This window comes from Apodemus sylvaticus, chromosome 9 (assembly GCF_947179515.1).
Source record: "Apodemus sylvaticus chromosome 9, mApoSyl1.1, whole genome shotgun sequence".
Lineage (NCBI taxonomy): Eukaryota > Metazoa > Chordata > Mammalia > Rodentia > Muridae > Apodemus > Apodemus sylvaticus.
Window position 1 is genome coordinate 4,345,641 of NC_067480.1, and position 16,196 is coordinate 4,361,836.

A 16,196-nucleotide genomic window follows, 5' to 3' on the forward strand; every position below is an offset into this window, starting at 1 on the left:
ACCGCCGTGCACTCCTTTAACCCCCCATCCTCTCCTTTTAAGCCCTCACAGAAGCCATTGTAGGTAACTGAATAATTATATAAATATATTTTGCTATCATTCCTGACCCATCAAAGGTCTGCATACCACAAAGCGAATGTGTGAATCTCTAACCCCGACTACAGGATCATTCCATATTTCAGCCAGATGAGGCCTTTGATGTGAACCCCGGGGGCTAAACCACACAAAAGGGCAGTCACTCCACTCAGAAGACAAGAGCTTTTCAATGCATTTGCCATTTTTATTTCGCGATGCGGTGACATCATTCACAACGGGCTGTGATGCAGTTGACAGTATAGTGGGCAATAAATCTTTCTGGAGGCTATTTATAACTAAACACTAAATATTTTAATTACAGTGGAAATTCTGTACAATTTAAGGCTTGGCTCTGAACTAGATTGTAAATATGGACCAGATTTGTAAATAAAACACCTTTTTGTTCAAGTAAAAGAAGAAAAAAAAAATCAATGAAAAGAACACAAGGAAAAAAAAAAGAAGAACAGAAAGCAAAGTAGCCGGACAGGTATTCCCTGGAGTGAATTTTCATAATATTGTAAACTAACAAAAAAATACATATTTTCTTTCCAAACAATGATTAATTTACATATTGAGGGTTTGCTTAGGCAATTCCAGGAATCTTTCTGGATTGAATGGAGACCAGAGCAAGTGAGGAGGAAGAAATTACATCAGTGTGCTAAAACCAATGCTACCTTATAACAAAGGAGAGACATAAAGCAAGATTGTAAGCATTAAATATTTCTAGAGGGTCAGAGAGTCGTTACTGCTTGTGGGTGAGGATAAATCCATATTAGACAGGGACGAGATTCAAGTTGTTTACTGAATAAGGTTGGTTATTGGCACATCTAATCTGGGGTAAATCTGACACACCGAACCTAGACGCTGATAGCATTGTAGGGTGATTACCATTTACTGTAAACAGAGAATTTGTCACTTATGAAACTGCAGTTCCATTGAGACTTTAATAATAAACTATGAAAGGCATGAGTTGTCGATGGGTTACATGAGATCACGGTTTACACTGTTGGTTATGAACGTGCAGGTAGAGTTGAAAACGGAGATATTTTGGTGAAAATTAAAAGTTTTGCTCTTTTTGTGTTTTTTTAATCTTTGCTTCATGCAGTATCGGTTTAGTGAGGCTGATTCGGATTGCTTTATTACGGGAAGATCTCTCTGCCAGGGTCTTTCATCCAGTGGTCAAGGTCAGCTCTTCTGGATCGGAATTTTCCACGGATGGACGGATATAAGTCGGTTGGGTTAGAAGAGGGGATTCCACGTGGGCTCCGGTTTTCCTAACGGTTTACATGACTGGGGTTCATGTGCAAGCTGAGTTATTCCTGTGGGAAGAGAGAAGATTTCGTTACTTTTTCATTTGAAAACATCCCAGTAGTCACAAAAAGTACCTTGGAAGCTCATTCTGACAGGAAGCTGTGACTCTGTAGCCTAAAATTACATCACCCAAGCCCTCTGCAGGGGAGGGGGAAACAATCTTTCTCCCATCCCCTTTTGGTCTCAAGAATGGTATTAATTTAAATCTGTGTGGGTTTAGCATTTGTTTTCTTATTTTAAAGAGGTATTACTCAATCATCTAAATGCTAGACCCGAGAGCTGAATCTGGACAAATCCTTTTCAAGGATCACTCTGGAGGTACAGAAGCAGGATGCTACCAGCTACTCAGCATTCATAGCCCACCCAAGGTACCCACGGCCACCTGAGTCCTTGCAGGGCAGGTTGCTACACATGACAAGGCTGTGCACACACAGGGTAGAGTTTGCTCATGATGCTGACCACACAGATTGGCAAGGCATGCACTCTCAGGAAGGAAACAGGACCACAGCTCTGCCTTTTTGCCTCCCCCCCCCCCCCACTGACAAGACTAGTACGGATGGAGGAAGTCACTCACGAAATGCAGGGTATACAAGACATTCAAAAAAGGTAGTTAGTGCTCAGTTCCAAACCAAACCAAACAGTCTGAGGCATAGACATTTATCTTGGAAGGGTGAATGCACTTCCAAGGGAAGATGCAGTATGAAAGCAAGGAAGGGGTTCGGCTAACCCCTCTACAGCTACAAGTTGAAACACACGTTCAGCTCTTCAGCTCGTCCGTCGTTAGAACCCGCTTTGGTTTCTATTAGGCTGCGTGGCAAAGTGAGCTCAAATTTGACATTTCAAATTTGGGTAATGAGAAGAAAGGCCAAAGTCCAGGTGGAGAGAGCAGCGGTGAGGCCGTGCAAGCGAGGAGCCTCCTTCCCCTTTTCCTCTCACTGGCGTGGGTGCCAACACAACCCGGAATACAGGACCTCTCCGTCAGAGGCAACCCGGAAGGAACCCACAATCAGCCCTCCGTCTTCCTGCTAGCCGGCCCCACGCGTGCCAGTGAGGGAACGAAGGAGGGCGGATCAGGCGAGGGACGGGAGGGAGGTGCCCCATGCCACATGCCACTGAGGCAAGCGTGGAGGATCCGTGCTGCCTCTTACCTGTGGTCAATCCTCTCCATCCTCTGGTGTGATTTCTGTCTCTTTATGGACTACTACTTTGGTCACTGACATGTCAGGGTGCTGCTCTTTGGCCTCTTTAATTGCCTGAGCCAGCGCCTGTCCCCGGGAAACCACGGAAGGGCAAAAACAAAAAGTAGGTGGGACATGCATGAGCAGTAGCAAGATGTAGACTTATGAGCTAAATCTACCCCCACAATAAACACTGAGGCACAACGACTACGGGAGGATTCAAAGGCGGATACTGGAAAGTTAACTTGGAAACTTATCGTAGAATATACGCGCGCTTGGGATCGGGAAGTGATTAGCATTGGGAACCGGAAGGCCAACGCGGTCGGTCGCTCCATCTCAGTTTATTCCTCTGACAGAGCAGTTTACCATCTCACGAGTACTACCTGGTCATGGTCAATGTCGGCGTCTCCCGTAATGACTATTCGCTTCTCAATCCTCGTCTCCGAAATGCCTCCTTTCACAGTCTGAAAGCAGAAGAGCTTTGTTGAGATATCAGATGGCAGAACTGGTGGCGGCGTGAAGCCTAGCTGTCATTCAGTCTTACAGAACTAAAATAGTAGTCTTCCACAGACGTTTCACATGTTTACTTTCAAAAGTGAGGGTATGGTTGAGTTCTTTGGGTCTGGTAGACCCAAATTTTATGAAATCCACTTTATGACCACCATAGAGTGGGTATCGAGGGCACCAGAATGAACCCTCAACAGAAACTAGCATAGTGTGAGAGATGCACAGTAAGTGCACGTTTTAATAGAGCTATCTTGGCATCTGAGAGGCAACTCATGAATTCCTTGTGCAGCCCAGTCTGAGAGATGCCTTTCTCCAGCTGTCAGGAATTCTTGCGGATTGTCCCCCCACTTACTTTGGTGATGTGTGTGGTGGTGGTGGTACTAGTAGTTTCAGACGTGATTGTCTGGGCGCTCATTAGCACACCTGGCTCCAGATCTGCCCCAGGATCAACCTAAGCAGGGACAGGAACACACACACAGCACACGGGCATGGTTACATTTCCTCTCCAAAGGGCTGGTCCATTCTTTAATGCACTACAGTGAGTGAACACGGACCTCCCGCCTAGGACTCCATCGATCACAGATGGGAAACACTCAAAATCCATTTGCAAGCAGACCGAACGTGCCCAGATATTTGCCAAATAGCAGATTGTAACAATCACCAGCTTAGCATTTATGTTGTGCAAGCCATCTATGTGATTATTTAAACTGTGCCGAGGATGTTCACGGGTTATAAGGAAATCTTATTCTAGGCAAGAGACTGTAGCACCCACAGATGGAGCCCACATCTGTGGGAAGAAGAATCGCTTCCTAGAATCCTTGCACAGTTCAGATAAAGGTGGGGTCTGCTGGGGGCAAACTCTAGGCGAAGCTCCAGGCAATGAGGGTTAACAAACTGAGACTTGATAAATGTGAGCCGCGTGTGTCTCTTTCTCACCCATAGCTGTACGCCCCGCTTATCTGAAGCCTTGGTTAAGTACTAGTACCCCCGTTACCAGTGATAAAACTAATGGTTGTATTGCACTGTTCTTTAGATGTGGTTTGGATGCAGGATCCTCCAACCTCTTGGACTGACTGATCCTTTGTCATTGTGCTCAAATGCACGAAGCCATGAAGTCGCCGGTTTTTCACAGGCCGACTTACCTGAGACGACTCGTACGTGATGGTTTTCGTTTCTGTGTGGACTACTGGCACCTCCTTGGTCGAGACCTCTAGCTTTACTCCTCCTGGAGAAACACTGCCCACACTCACGCTTTCTACCTTCATAGTGGATGACTGTATCAGTGGGAAGCAAGGGGAGGAGAGGTTATGGAGGCGTGCACACAATCTGAGCTCCCTGCAAGAACTTTTGTTCCTGACAAAGATGTCCATAGTAAATGAGGGGTGACATGATAAAGGCCTCTTCAAATTACAGCGCTGTTAATGTTGATTGTTCAAGGCAATGGAAACATTCGAAAGGAAATGAAATAATCTCCTCCTTCTGCCCAGTCTCATATGCAAACACTGATGCCCTCAAACCTATAGATGAGTTCTTAAATTATCAATCAAGGACGATGAGGCAAGTATTACATCATCAGTTGCCGCCCACCAATGTTTGGAGAATCTCAGTAAAAGGATAAAGAATAAAGTTCTGTAAGCTAGAGGAGAGATTTCAGGTCCTCCTGGAAAAGCCAATAATCAGAAATAAATGCTAAGTTTTCTTTTTAAAATCTATTATTATTAGTATGTGCATAGTATATGTGTATGCATGTATATATGTATGTATGTGTATGTATATGTGTGTGTATGTATATATGTATGTGTGGGTATATATGTTTAAATATGTATGTGTATGTATATATGTATATGTGTGTAGATGTATATTTGTGTGTTTGTGTGGGTGTATGTTTATATGTATGTATGCATGCATGTGTATATGTGTACATATGTATGCATGTCTGGTGAGTGTGTATGTATATGTATAAATCTATGTGTGCATGTATGTATATGTGTGTGTATGTGTATGTAGGTCAGAGGACAACTCTCAGAATGTGGTTCTCTCCTTCTACTGTGAGTCCTAGGGACCAGGGATTGAACCGAGGTCATTGGGCTTGTATGGCAAACTCTGTCAGCCACTGCGCCATCTTTGTGGCCCTCAAAAATTTTCAATGCGTAATCATTGGTCTCCCATGTTTTCTTTAGTTATAATCTGAATAACTGTATGTCCCAGAACTACATCCTGGGATTATACATTAGGACTTACTAGCTTCTATGTGACACAAAATCTGGAAACAAAAGCATGGAGACCCTGAATGGCCATGCAAAGAAAAAGAACAGAGAGGAAAACCTGAAGCCCGTGCACACCAAGGCATACAATTAAATTTAGCTCCACTTAACTCCGATCTGAATCTCAGGGTGAGAGATTCAGGAGGAGAGATCACCACCACTTACCTCAAAATGAGATTTTTGTTCCAAACCCTCAGAAGAGTGGATGGCTGACACCTGATCCTCCTCATGGGAGACAGTGGCTGCCTGTTCCTGCTCAGGGGCCGACTTGTCAACCTCTTCTCCTCTCTGTTCCTTAGCAGCTTCTGTCACAGAAGAGCCCTCCTTCCCTTTCCCACTGTGAGGATCTGTGGATTCCGCAGCATCCGCTTCATCCCTGGCTGTGTGAGAAGCGTCCCCACTGGCGTGCACATTCATCACGTGCCTCTCCTCCACCAGCACCGTTTCCTGCAACACCTTCTCTGTGCTGAGGGGCTGAGGGTGCGGGGTGGATTCCACCTCTGTTTCAACGGACTCCGTCTTCGTTTCCAGTTTCTGTATGGAGAAAGTACAGGGTTTGAGTGACCTTTTGTAAAACAAAACAAACAAAACCCCCAAAGCTGCCATGCTAGGATGTCCACAGCCAGCATCAAGAGTTCATAAGCACAAACATGGATGGAAATAAACATTAGCTCTCCTTCCTCCCACCAGCTTTGAGGTGTGCCTGTTTGACACACACACTAGGTCCTGCACAGCTTCCTTTGGGCAAATTGTAATAAAATATACAAGTAGAAAAAGAGCGGAAGCGTCGGAGGGTACTCTAAGCTCCAACAGATGAGACAAAATGTTTCTAAAAGTTAAATGTTTTTAAAGCCTCCTAACAAGGTTGCTTTTGAGTACAGGCAGCACGTTCTTGAAGTGGCATGGGAGGCACATGACTGACACATGGAGCAGCCAAAGGATAGCCTTTGAGATGCAGGAAGGCAAGGATACTTGCATGCAAAACACACACACACACACACACACACACACACACACACACACACACCTGCCACAAACTCACAAAGCAAAGCAAATGGATACATTTAGAAACACCAAGGTTGGGAGCGAAAGGCCACCTGCACCCAGCTCTGGGTAGTAGATGAAACCCCTCCTATGAACTCTGTGGGTTTCCGCGCAGACTCTAATAGACTGAGGATCTCTGAGCCATCCATGAGCTTCTCCCCAGAAGACTGTTTAGTCTGAGTGAACAAAGAAATGAGAGTCAAGTACAAGAGAGACAGACAGCTCAGACACACATTCGCTGCTTGTCAGATAGAACCGGAGGCAGAGGAAAAGGAGCAGGAAGGAAGGAGTCCAGGAACAGAGCTTGGAAACAGAAAAGAACGGGGCATAATGTAGCGAACTAGGCGACCAGGAGCCCTCCTGTGCTAAAGCGGAGAGTTATTAGGATTTGGGTGTCGCAGATCTAAGCGGGTCATTTCCCCTCATCATTGCAAGCCACAGAAGCGTCATCACACCTTGGGAATGGGCAGCTGGAAATAAAACGGGAAAGTGTTTTAATGCTGACTTTGGACTGCAATATTGATTTAATCATGAAAAAATAAAATAATAATAATAATAATAATAATAATAATAATAATAATAATAAAAGAAGCTGGGCCGGGCTCGCTGCTCTCAACATAAAGCCAAGCGGCAAGAGAAACGGAAAAGGTTCAGGGTGGAAGGGCGCTGTTTCAAAAACTGTCATGCTGGAATCTTAAGCGGTGACCAAATGAGAGCCACTGGTTACCACCACTTGGGATGCGGACGACTCGGTGACGTAGTGAGCAGTAGCGACAGTAAAGGCTGGCTCATGGGAGTACCGCCATTCAGACAGGCTCTTCCTGCGTGGTCCAAAGGGCCCCACCTTGAGGACCTCACACTCGGGCACCTGCTGGGTTTTGCTGAACCGGGGGTGGGCAGGTGCATCCTCTCCTAGCTTTGGAGCCTTCTGGGTATCATCTTCCTCAGGGCTTTGCCGACGGGATTCAGCTTCCTTGATGGGTGCCAGGGATTCTGACAACCTCCGTTTGGGGGTGTGGACCTCGGGAGCTCTTCTGGATTTCTCATCAGTCAGAGCTTCCAGGACCTCGTATTCCACCAGCAGGGGACCCACTCTCACGGCTTCTGAGGCGCCTCTCTCCATCTTCTGCAGTCCTTCCAGGGTGGGGGGCTGCAGTCCTTTCTCCCCATCTTTAGATTTCCCAGTCATGGTGACGATTCTTCCCGAGACGGTGTCGTAGGATTTCCCCAGCGTGTATATCTTCTGTTTGCTCTCTTCTTTCAGCTGCATTTCTCTGGCTAAGTCGTCAAAGCCATGCATGTCCATCATGCCAGATTTGAGCAAGTCCGCTGGGATCTCGCCAGTTTTACTGCTCACGGTCACCACCTTGTAAGTCACAATCTTTTTTGAATCACCGTCAACTACCTCAGTGGGTATTTTGTCTACAATAACCCAATCCTCTGTGCCCTATATTCGAAATATAAAAGCTAAATTAGAAAAGCCCATGGTATCTGGTTTCTAAAATAAGAATTCTTTACAAAAAAAAAAAATCAAGGCATAAACTACACTCATGGAATAGGACTGCGAAGGGCTGGTGCCCTCATCTAAAGATTGTGGTCGCAGGCTTGGCTCACCTAAAAACCTATTAATTTCACCCAGAATAAGTTTTGTGGGGCAGCATTTCAATTTCAAGTTTCTTTAAATAGGATCATCTTTTGGCAATAGATTTTATAAGAAATCTATTTGACCCTATGGTCAGCATTTGGTTGCTTTTTAAATCTTAAGGGTAAATGGTAAAACTGAGCTGTCTAGCCTACATACACATACATGTGCAAGACATGTTTCCTAGTCTGTTGTTATATGGTGCTCCCCGTACTGATACTTCCACAAGGAAGTTGCCAGTGTTCTCCAAGTTTCTGTAAATACCATTTTCCATATGTGCAAATCCTTATCTAGGAATATCAAGTTGTGATTATGCATGGTATCAATGCACACTGAATGCACCTGTATTCAAGGTATTAGAATGGAATTTCCTCTGAGGGGACTCTACTGACTGGATCCTTTTATACCTAAGACTTGTAGACTGTTCCAATCTTTATTAACTATGGTTTGATGTCTCAGTAACTTATCTCCCATTCTCTTTAGCATTAGTTCCAACTAGGGAGATGAAGGGCAAGAAACTCCAGCCTACAGGAAAGCTGACAGGGTAAGATAGGCAGAAGGAAGAGTGACCAAGTTAGAACAGCTGAGCATTGTGTTTTATGCCTTAAACTCGGGTTCTCTCTTTTGCATTTACTGTAGCCTGAGAACTTGAATCTAGATACATGTGTGTGTTAAGCCAAAATAATTACAGGTTGATCTACACGCTGTCGTTGGAGTAAGGGAAATGAATTGGAAAAAATAACCTCTAGGGTCGACGGGACAGTTTTCTGGAAAATTACTTGATGAGATGTAGCCACAGAATCAGCGGAGACTCCCTCCTGTGTTTTCTTAGTCACACTTGGCTAGTAAGAAAACCAATATAAGTTCAGGGTGTTCAAAAGCACTCAAGGCCATTTACAACAGCAGCCGTGTACAGATGAAGACAGACAGACAGACAGAATGGAGGTTAGGATTATCACAAGCAGAACCAAAGCTTCAAGGGTCACTTTTATCATGTAGAAGTCATGAGCCATATGTAATTGATTGCTAACAGACTGAGAAACTCCCCCTCCCCAATGTCCAAGCAAATTAACATACCTGCTTTAGCTTCAAACAAGAAAAACTAAAGATGTAAAAACTAGACACTTTGATAATGCTGGAGAGTGATCCTTTATGCAAATACCCCATGTTTGCCTTTTACCTGAGACTCAAGGAATGGCGAGCTTCCTTGCTGTAAAAATACAACTTTCTCGGAAATCTCTCTCTCTTCTTTGGTCTGTTTGAATAAAAGGGGGTTGGGTTGGAGAAGAGGAAGTAGACATTCTCCAAAGGAAGAGTTAGAAAGCCATGCTGTATGTCACACGCGTTCCTATCGTTCATGTCCTCCTTGAAGAATCACGAATTTGAAACAATGATCTAGAATCATTTCAAGTTTTAACAATCTTATCCAGAGGGCAATGCTATTTTCTGAAGTGGATGCTCACACAACTTGAAGTTTTTTTTTTTTTACATTTTGACAGACACAGAACACACCAGAGTGATGGGAAGGGTTTCTTAGCATTTCTATGGCTCTCTCTCATCAAAGTAAGTACTGAAGGGAAATATGAAGAAAATATTTCTAAGAGTAAGTTAGGGAGAAACTCTCCCTTCTGTTTCCCACAAGTAGCCAACCATATCCTTCATCACTCACATGCCGCTTAGCAGTGAAGAAAATGCACACGTGGTTGGCACGTTAGCCTCCTGTCCTGGTTAGCTTTAACTGTCAACTTGATAGAAGTGGAGTCATTTGAGAAGGAAAATGTCAGCTGGTAAAGCCTCCCACCCTTTGAGATCAGATTGGCCTGCAGGCGTGTCTGTGGGGGCTGTCTTGACTGCTAATTTTGTATATGGTGTCATTCCCTGGACAGAGGGTTCTTTGATGCATAAGAAAGACAGCTAAGCAAGAGCCAGTGGGTGACCACCAGGCAGCTTTCTCCATGGTCTCTGCTCTGAGTTCACCCTGACTCCCTTCCAGGATGGACTGGGAGCTGGATAAGCCATAGGAGATCTTTTGTGCCTTCAGTTGCTTCTGGACAGTGTGTGTGTGTGTGTGTGTGTATAGTGTGTGTGTTTTATCGTAGTACAGAAGGCAAACTGGAACACCATTCACTTGAATAAACCCAGTTATTTTTGGAAAGATGCCTTTGCTGGCCTCCAAATAAACAGGAGTCAGACTTTATTTGAACATCTATAATATGGTGAATAAATGATTTTAAAGTTAATTTCAGATGATCCGACTGGAGGCTTTAAATCAAACCATATATATATGGTTTGATACATATTTCTTTAATGTATAGAATCCAGAGGCCATATCATCCTTTGATGTAGGAACCAGTCCTCGAATTTTAAGTGATCCCTTAGTTACTTCCGTTAGCCTTAAGCAGACTTAATTCACATGATAATCCTATTACTGCCAGGGCAGTCTCTCCACAGTGTACAGCTCCATACAGTAGGGATAGAATTATTATTTTTGAAAATTAATCTAAAACTAAGCAAAGTTCCAATTTTCTAGAAGAATGGAATTCTTTCAACAAATGGTATCATCATAAACAATATACTTTTAAGAAACTAGAGTTTAGCCCACATTCAGAACCATGTGTCACTAACAGAAACAGTCAGCACAGTGGGATAGGTTTAGAATTAAATTCAATACATGGTCTACCTCCTGACCTAAGCAGTAATAATGAAGTGACTATTAGTTTGTCTACTAGTCATTTAGTACGGACTACATTGAATTGTTTGCCTATATAGGGAGGTTGTAGGGGAACATCTAGAATACTCTGTAGTACCTACTATTCACAGTGACAATACTATTCTCAGATGATTCTTTCTAAAGAGAAATTATAATCACTGAGATAAATGTTATCCCAAAGGTAAAAGCTAGGGGGAAAGTCTGGCACCTAAACAGTGGTTTTCAGAAAACCTCCTAGCTTAAACATAAACCAACAAAAACCCTAATTTTAAAAATGTGTGCCTGCTATATTGGAAACCTCAACGAGTCACATTTAGAACGGCCATGCATCAATAACAGAAACAGCCAACATTGGAACCCAACCATTGCTGCTGCTAATGAAGTAATATGCTTCTAGCGGATGTGGGGCCTCTACACAGGAGTCTCCATGCTAAGAATACAGTCACGTGCATGTGACAGCCATTTTATTGAGTTACAGACCACTACTCTGCAATGTATGCCATGTCCAAAGTTCATAACACGAATCTGTGGATTATTAAGGTTTCCTACTAACAAGTGTGAGAGAGTTGGTGAGTTTGAAAATATGTAAGCTGCAAATAATGGGGATCAACCAATCAGTGTCTATCTCAAAGCAGTGCTTGCTACATTAGGCTCGCTACGCATCCTGGGCTTACTATTTCATATAGGAAACGTATCCTACCACTCACAACCCGAAGAGGACAATACTGGTACACAGGTTATCAACTTGGGTCTTTTTAATTGGAATTTGGAAAATTTGGGTATCCAAAATTAAACCATTAAAGAGCACAACTCTAAGACCCGCTTGGCCTACGTGCCAGGTGGAGGGCCAGTTGGGAGCTGTTTATGCTCAGTGTTGCTGATCACACGTCTCTTAGGTGAACTGATCTGTGTGCTAGTGTTAACGAGGACTTGCTTTTATCCACTGCTTTTGGGGACATGTCTGCTGTTTTCTGCTTTTCCTTCACTCAGATGTTTGAAACTTGGAATCACTGGAAATCAATGTCCGACTTTATAGTGAACACATGACCTCCTCAGGATAATCATTATTAGTCATTGTATAGTCATTATTAGTCAACAACAATCATTATTAGTTCACTTTTCCTAATTATGTATGAATGGTAGTATCTTGCAGAAATAACAATTATATAGTATTAGTACTATAGATTAAAAGATGATAACATTAAAATCTGAAGTTATTAGGATTTTTTTCCCAACATATCATTTTCTCATGGAAATTCATCAAAAAACCAACCAACCAACCAAACAAAACCAAACAAAGCAGAAGCCAATTAAGTTGGGTCATAAACATGAGTCTAAGTCTCTTCCTAGTTCTGACACAAAAATAACACTATTTTATTTGTGATGCAAATGTAAAAATAAATTAAATATTTCTATGTAGACACAACTGGGCTTCTTTCTGCACTGGATAATTCAAGTGGCCGTATCAAATAACAGAGAGGCACCAAGTAGTCGATATTCTTTGAAAAATGGCCCTCATACAAACTAAAACTGATTGTTTATGAGTCTGTAAACCAATATGTTCTGTATATGCCTAGCTGGAGACTAAAACGATTGTCTGCTTTTCAGAAAGCAAGAAAGAAAAGTCAAGGTGTAAACATAGTAACTGGAGTTGATACAGTCTATAGGAATGTTTCAATTTCTCTGAAGGCTAACTATAGGGCTCCCAGCCGGACTGCAGACACTGACAGCTGCCTGGTCCTGAAGAACTCCTGGGAGTGTAGAGAGTGTGAGGCTGTTCAGCCTGGCCCAGCTGTCTAGGGAAGCAAAGAGCTTGGACCATGTGTAGACAGCTCTCATCTGACAGAGGAGCTCCGAATCGCCCTGGTTACCCAGCATGCATCATTCTCAAGCTCGTGACACCCAGGCAAGGGCCTCCTGAGTTCCTCTGTGTAAGATAGCTCTGCACACTTTAGCAGAGAGTGAAAGCAACAAGTGTCAGCTCTGAACACCTCTTAGCTACAAAGGGATGTTTCTATTCCGTATGTTAGAAAGGCCTTTCTGGGCTGTCTCCATTGTTTGCATGGACACAGAAGGCATGGCTATTTAGGGAACATTCAGAGTGGTCAAAGCACCATCTCCTTCGATTACTAACCCTAATCCATTCCCTAAGATTCAGGAATAAAAGGTTTTAATCCATCTTACAGCTTCGACTTTTAAAGTCTGAGTTTACTAACATCTCTATTAGCCCAACGATCATTCAGAAAGGTTATTAATTACTGCTTCGCTCAGGATCAGCATGGAAAGGGATGTCGGGCTTTTGTTTCTCTGTTTTGTTTTGGTGCCTGTCTGCTTTGTTTTACGTATTTATAAATTCAGCCAGCTCTAACAGTTTCGGAGCCAGAACGCCGTATCCAAAAGAGGTAACAGAAACAGAACAATCTGGATTTGGAAATTACCACTAAATTTATATCAGCATAACTGGAGAGTGACTTTTTTTTTTTAAAGTGTGTGTGCTCATGCTTGCATATGTACATGCACATGTGTATTAATTCGAGAGTGAGGCACACACGTGTCACAGCATGTAAGGGTTTTAGTTCTTGGCTCTACCATGTTTGAGGCAGGGTCTCCTGTTGTTCACTCGTGCATGTGGCAGCCCAGCTGGCTCAAGAGCTTCTGGGGACTCTGGGGACTTCTCGCTCTTTTCCTGGCAGGGACGCTGGGTCTACAAGGACACACTACCACATCTGGCTTTAGGGAGCACTTTGGAGAATCAAACTCCTGTCCTCAGGATCACACGGCAAGTGCTTTACTAACTGAGCCGTTTTCTTAGCCAGGTAGCGCCATTCTTAATAACAAAACAAACGTGAAACTCTGTCTCCCGGTACTTAAGCAATTTTAATTGAACAGGTGTTTAGTGGTAAAGGGAGACTTTGGTGACACTACTTTTATTTATTCTACCTAAAAGAAAAAAAACTTCTTCAAAGTAACTCCAGTGGGTATCCAGCTCTTCCCTTTTCAGTCAGGACTGGCTTTGTCATGAATATGGTGATAATGGGATACTGCTGCTTTTGATAAGCAGGGTTCAGAGGAGGATAAGAAAATGTCCAACAATGGATGTAATTTGACTCTCAGTTCTTCCGCAAGGACTCAGCAATGCTTATACAAGACTAAAGGCTCTCTCTCACACAACAGTTGGGAGTTTTAATTTTCTACTCTAGCGCAGCTTCCTGGGCAAGCATCTCACAGTGAAGGATCTTGATAAGGCGAGCAATCGATACAGTGCTCCAAAGACGCAATTTCCAGAAACGATTCATTTTGAAGGAGAGATAGCAGGAGGCTCTCTAGGGGATGACAGAACGGACACTGCACAGGCAGAGTGGGAGCCTGGGGTGCCCTCCCTGACTGTCATTTAATGTCAGTTTTCTTATCTGGGAAAGCTTTTCTGAAAGGGGGGGGGGCTTCTCTTACTGTATATATTAAATTAAATAAAAGCCCAGTATTATATGCCTGAGGGACATCTGTTCTGACATGTTATCAACTTCTGACCTTTCATTTAAACCACAGACAGCCTCATCCGGCCTCACTTAAATTAAGGAGAAGAAGGCATGAGTGTTCATGGGCGCATCTCCATGTAGGAGAAGGAAGTGCGTTTACTGAAAGCATCAGTTCATTAAGAGGTCTTTAGCTTCTCCCTGGTCTAAAACTGAGAGGCCAGGTAAGAACCTGGCCGTGTGCTCTGGCGTCTCCCTGCGCTTGCCTGGCCATTAGGCCAATCTGAGGCTGAGACTCCCTCCACTCTCTAGCCATCCGCTCTGTTTACCTGGCGTCTTTCTCAGATGTCTCCACGCCCTTTCCTAGCCCTAGACCACGTGCAGAAGCAATGGCACCACAGAGAAGACAAGCAGCCCACAGCCGGAATACTGACCTCCTCAGGGACAAGTGGCTCGATCATGGGCGCATCCTCCTGCCTGGCAGCCAGCCGCACGGGAGACGTGGAGAGCCTCTTTTCCCACTCGTTTGTTAAGGCAGTTTCTGTAGAGGTTTCTAAGAAGGTTCTTTTCAGCTCACTAATGTTGGTTTGGTGTTTCACCAGCTCATCTTGAGTTTTATCTAGCTCCTATATTCAGAGCAAGACAGAGTCCAGCAGTCAGACTTTCACAACAACCTTCTACTCCCCCGCCCTCATTTTAAAGAACTCCAAATGTATTAGTAGTCAAACACAAATGGAATTTGGACCAGGGTTCAAGACACTACCACAAACGCCTCTGGTGAAAATGTAATATCTCCGGGAGAAGGGAAAGGAAAATAATTTAGATTCACGCGAGCATAAATAAAACACAAATAAGTAAAAACAAAAAACAAAAAACAAAAACAAAACTGAGTTAAAGGTAAATTCTAGGGAGTGTGGAGGTTTACATGTAACCATCAAGGATTAAAGCAAATACACACGCAGGAAAGGGACTAAGTCTAGGATAATAAGAAATCAGAATAAGCCAAGAAGTCAGCCCGTCCCCAGCAGCTGAGAACATGGTCATGCATCACGCTCACGTCCACAGGGATGCCGAGGGAGGACAACACCACACACACACAAGCATGCACTGGTATATACCAATACCAACCTCTAACATAAGATTACTATGTCTGACATACACATTTTCACCCTCTATTCGCTTAATGAGACTATTCTGAAAAAAGTGGAGAAGAAAGGGAAAGGTAAGGGGCATGGTAGTCACAGGGACAAACGCCACTCTGCACGCCGGTCGGCATGGTAACCGAGAGGGAACATGCAGAAGACGCCCTGACACAGCAGACAAACAACGGCTTATCACACACTGGTCTGGGGGTTCGCTGTGTCTTTAGTTGTCTACCTGTGCCTTGATCTCTGCGTCTTCCTCCTGGTCCGACTGCCAGCATCGAGAAAGAGCGGGAGATAAAGACTTACCAAGGGATTCACGCTAAGGTTGAAGACCTGCGGTCTATACACGGTACTCACTGGCGGTGGGCACTATAGTTCTCTGGCATGCAGATGCGATGCTATCTTAGACACCAAGCATAACGCTTACACATTGGTGAGGTTTCATTAAGAACGAAGCAGTGGCGGCTTCCTCGCTCAGTGGTTTGAGAGGCAGATGCATGTGCTTTGGAAAGGGGTGGGGGAGGGCTTGGCATGCGCTATCCTTACTGAACAGTAGCAGAGACTTTGGAGTCTGGAAGTTGGGGAGTCGGTTCACAGTTCCTTAGAATGGGTATCATGAAGAGATAATGACAGCCCATCTAGATGCAGATTCTTACAGGGCTTATACTGCAGCTCTTTCAACTTTGTAGACCACAGGACCCCAGCTGAAAGAGCCTAATAAATGTCCTGCATTTCAAGCTGTGTGGAATCTTGGTTTCCTTGCGCTTACGCACTTTGCTTTTTTTAAATTATTTTTTATTTTGGTGTATTAGCGTTTTGCTTGCATGTATGTCTGTGCCCCATTTGT

The 16,196-nt window shown here is 43.9% G+C and overlaps 1 protein-coding gene across 15 annotated transcripts in view; it reads right to left on the bottom strand.

Moving 5' to 3' along the window:
- Positions 1-244: 244 nt before the first annotated feature.
- Positions 245-16,196, bottom strand: part of Epb41l3 (erythrocyte membrane protein band 4.1 like 3) — a 222,447-nt gene continuing 206,495 nt past the window's right edge. For 4 of the 15 annotated variants that reach the window (XM_052192732.1, XM_052192734.1, XM_052192735.1 and 1 more), the window contains 10 exons: positions 14,639-14,830; positions 9,202-9,276; positions 8,765-8,863; positions 6,433-6,555; positions 5,501-5,869; positions 4,214-4,345; positions 3,424-3,522; positions 2,948-3,028; positions 2,535-2,651; positions 245-1,394 (listed from right to left, as the gene is read on the bottom strand). In XM_052192732.1, coding sequence (XP_052048692.1) covers positions 2,541-2,651; positions 2,948-3,028; positions 3,424-3,522; positions 4,214-4,345; positions 5,501-5,869; positions 6,433-6,555; positions 8,765-8,863; positions 9,202-9,276; positions 14,639-14,830 — 1,281 coding nt within the window. In that variant the 3' untranslated portion in view covers positions 245-1,394; positions 2,535-2,540. Of the gene's footprint in view, positions 1,395-2,534; positions 2,652-2,947; positions 3,029-3,423; positions 3,523-4,213; positions 4,346-5,500; positions 5,870-6,432; positions 6,556-8,764; positions 8,864-9,201; positions 9,277-14,638; positions 14,831-15,581; positions 15,618-16,196 lie in introns of all 15 variants that reach the window. The other 11 variants (XM_052192742.1, XM_052192740.1, XM_052192744.1 and 8 more) reach the window with 9 other exon arrangements.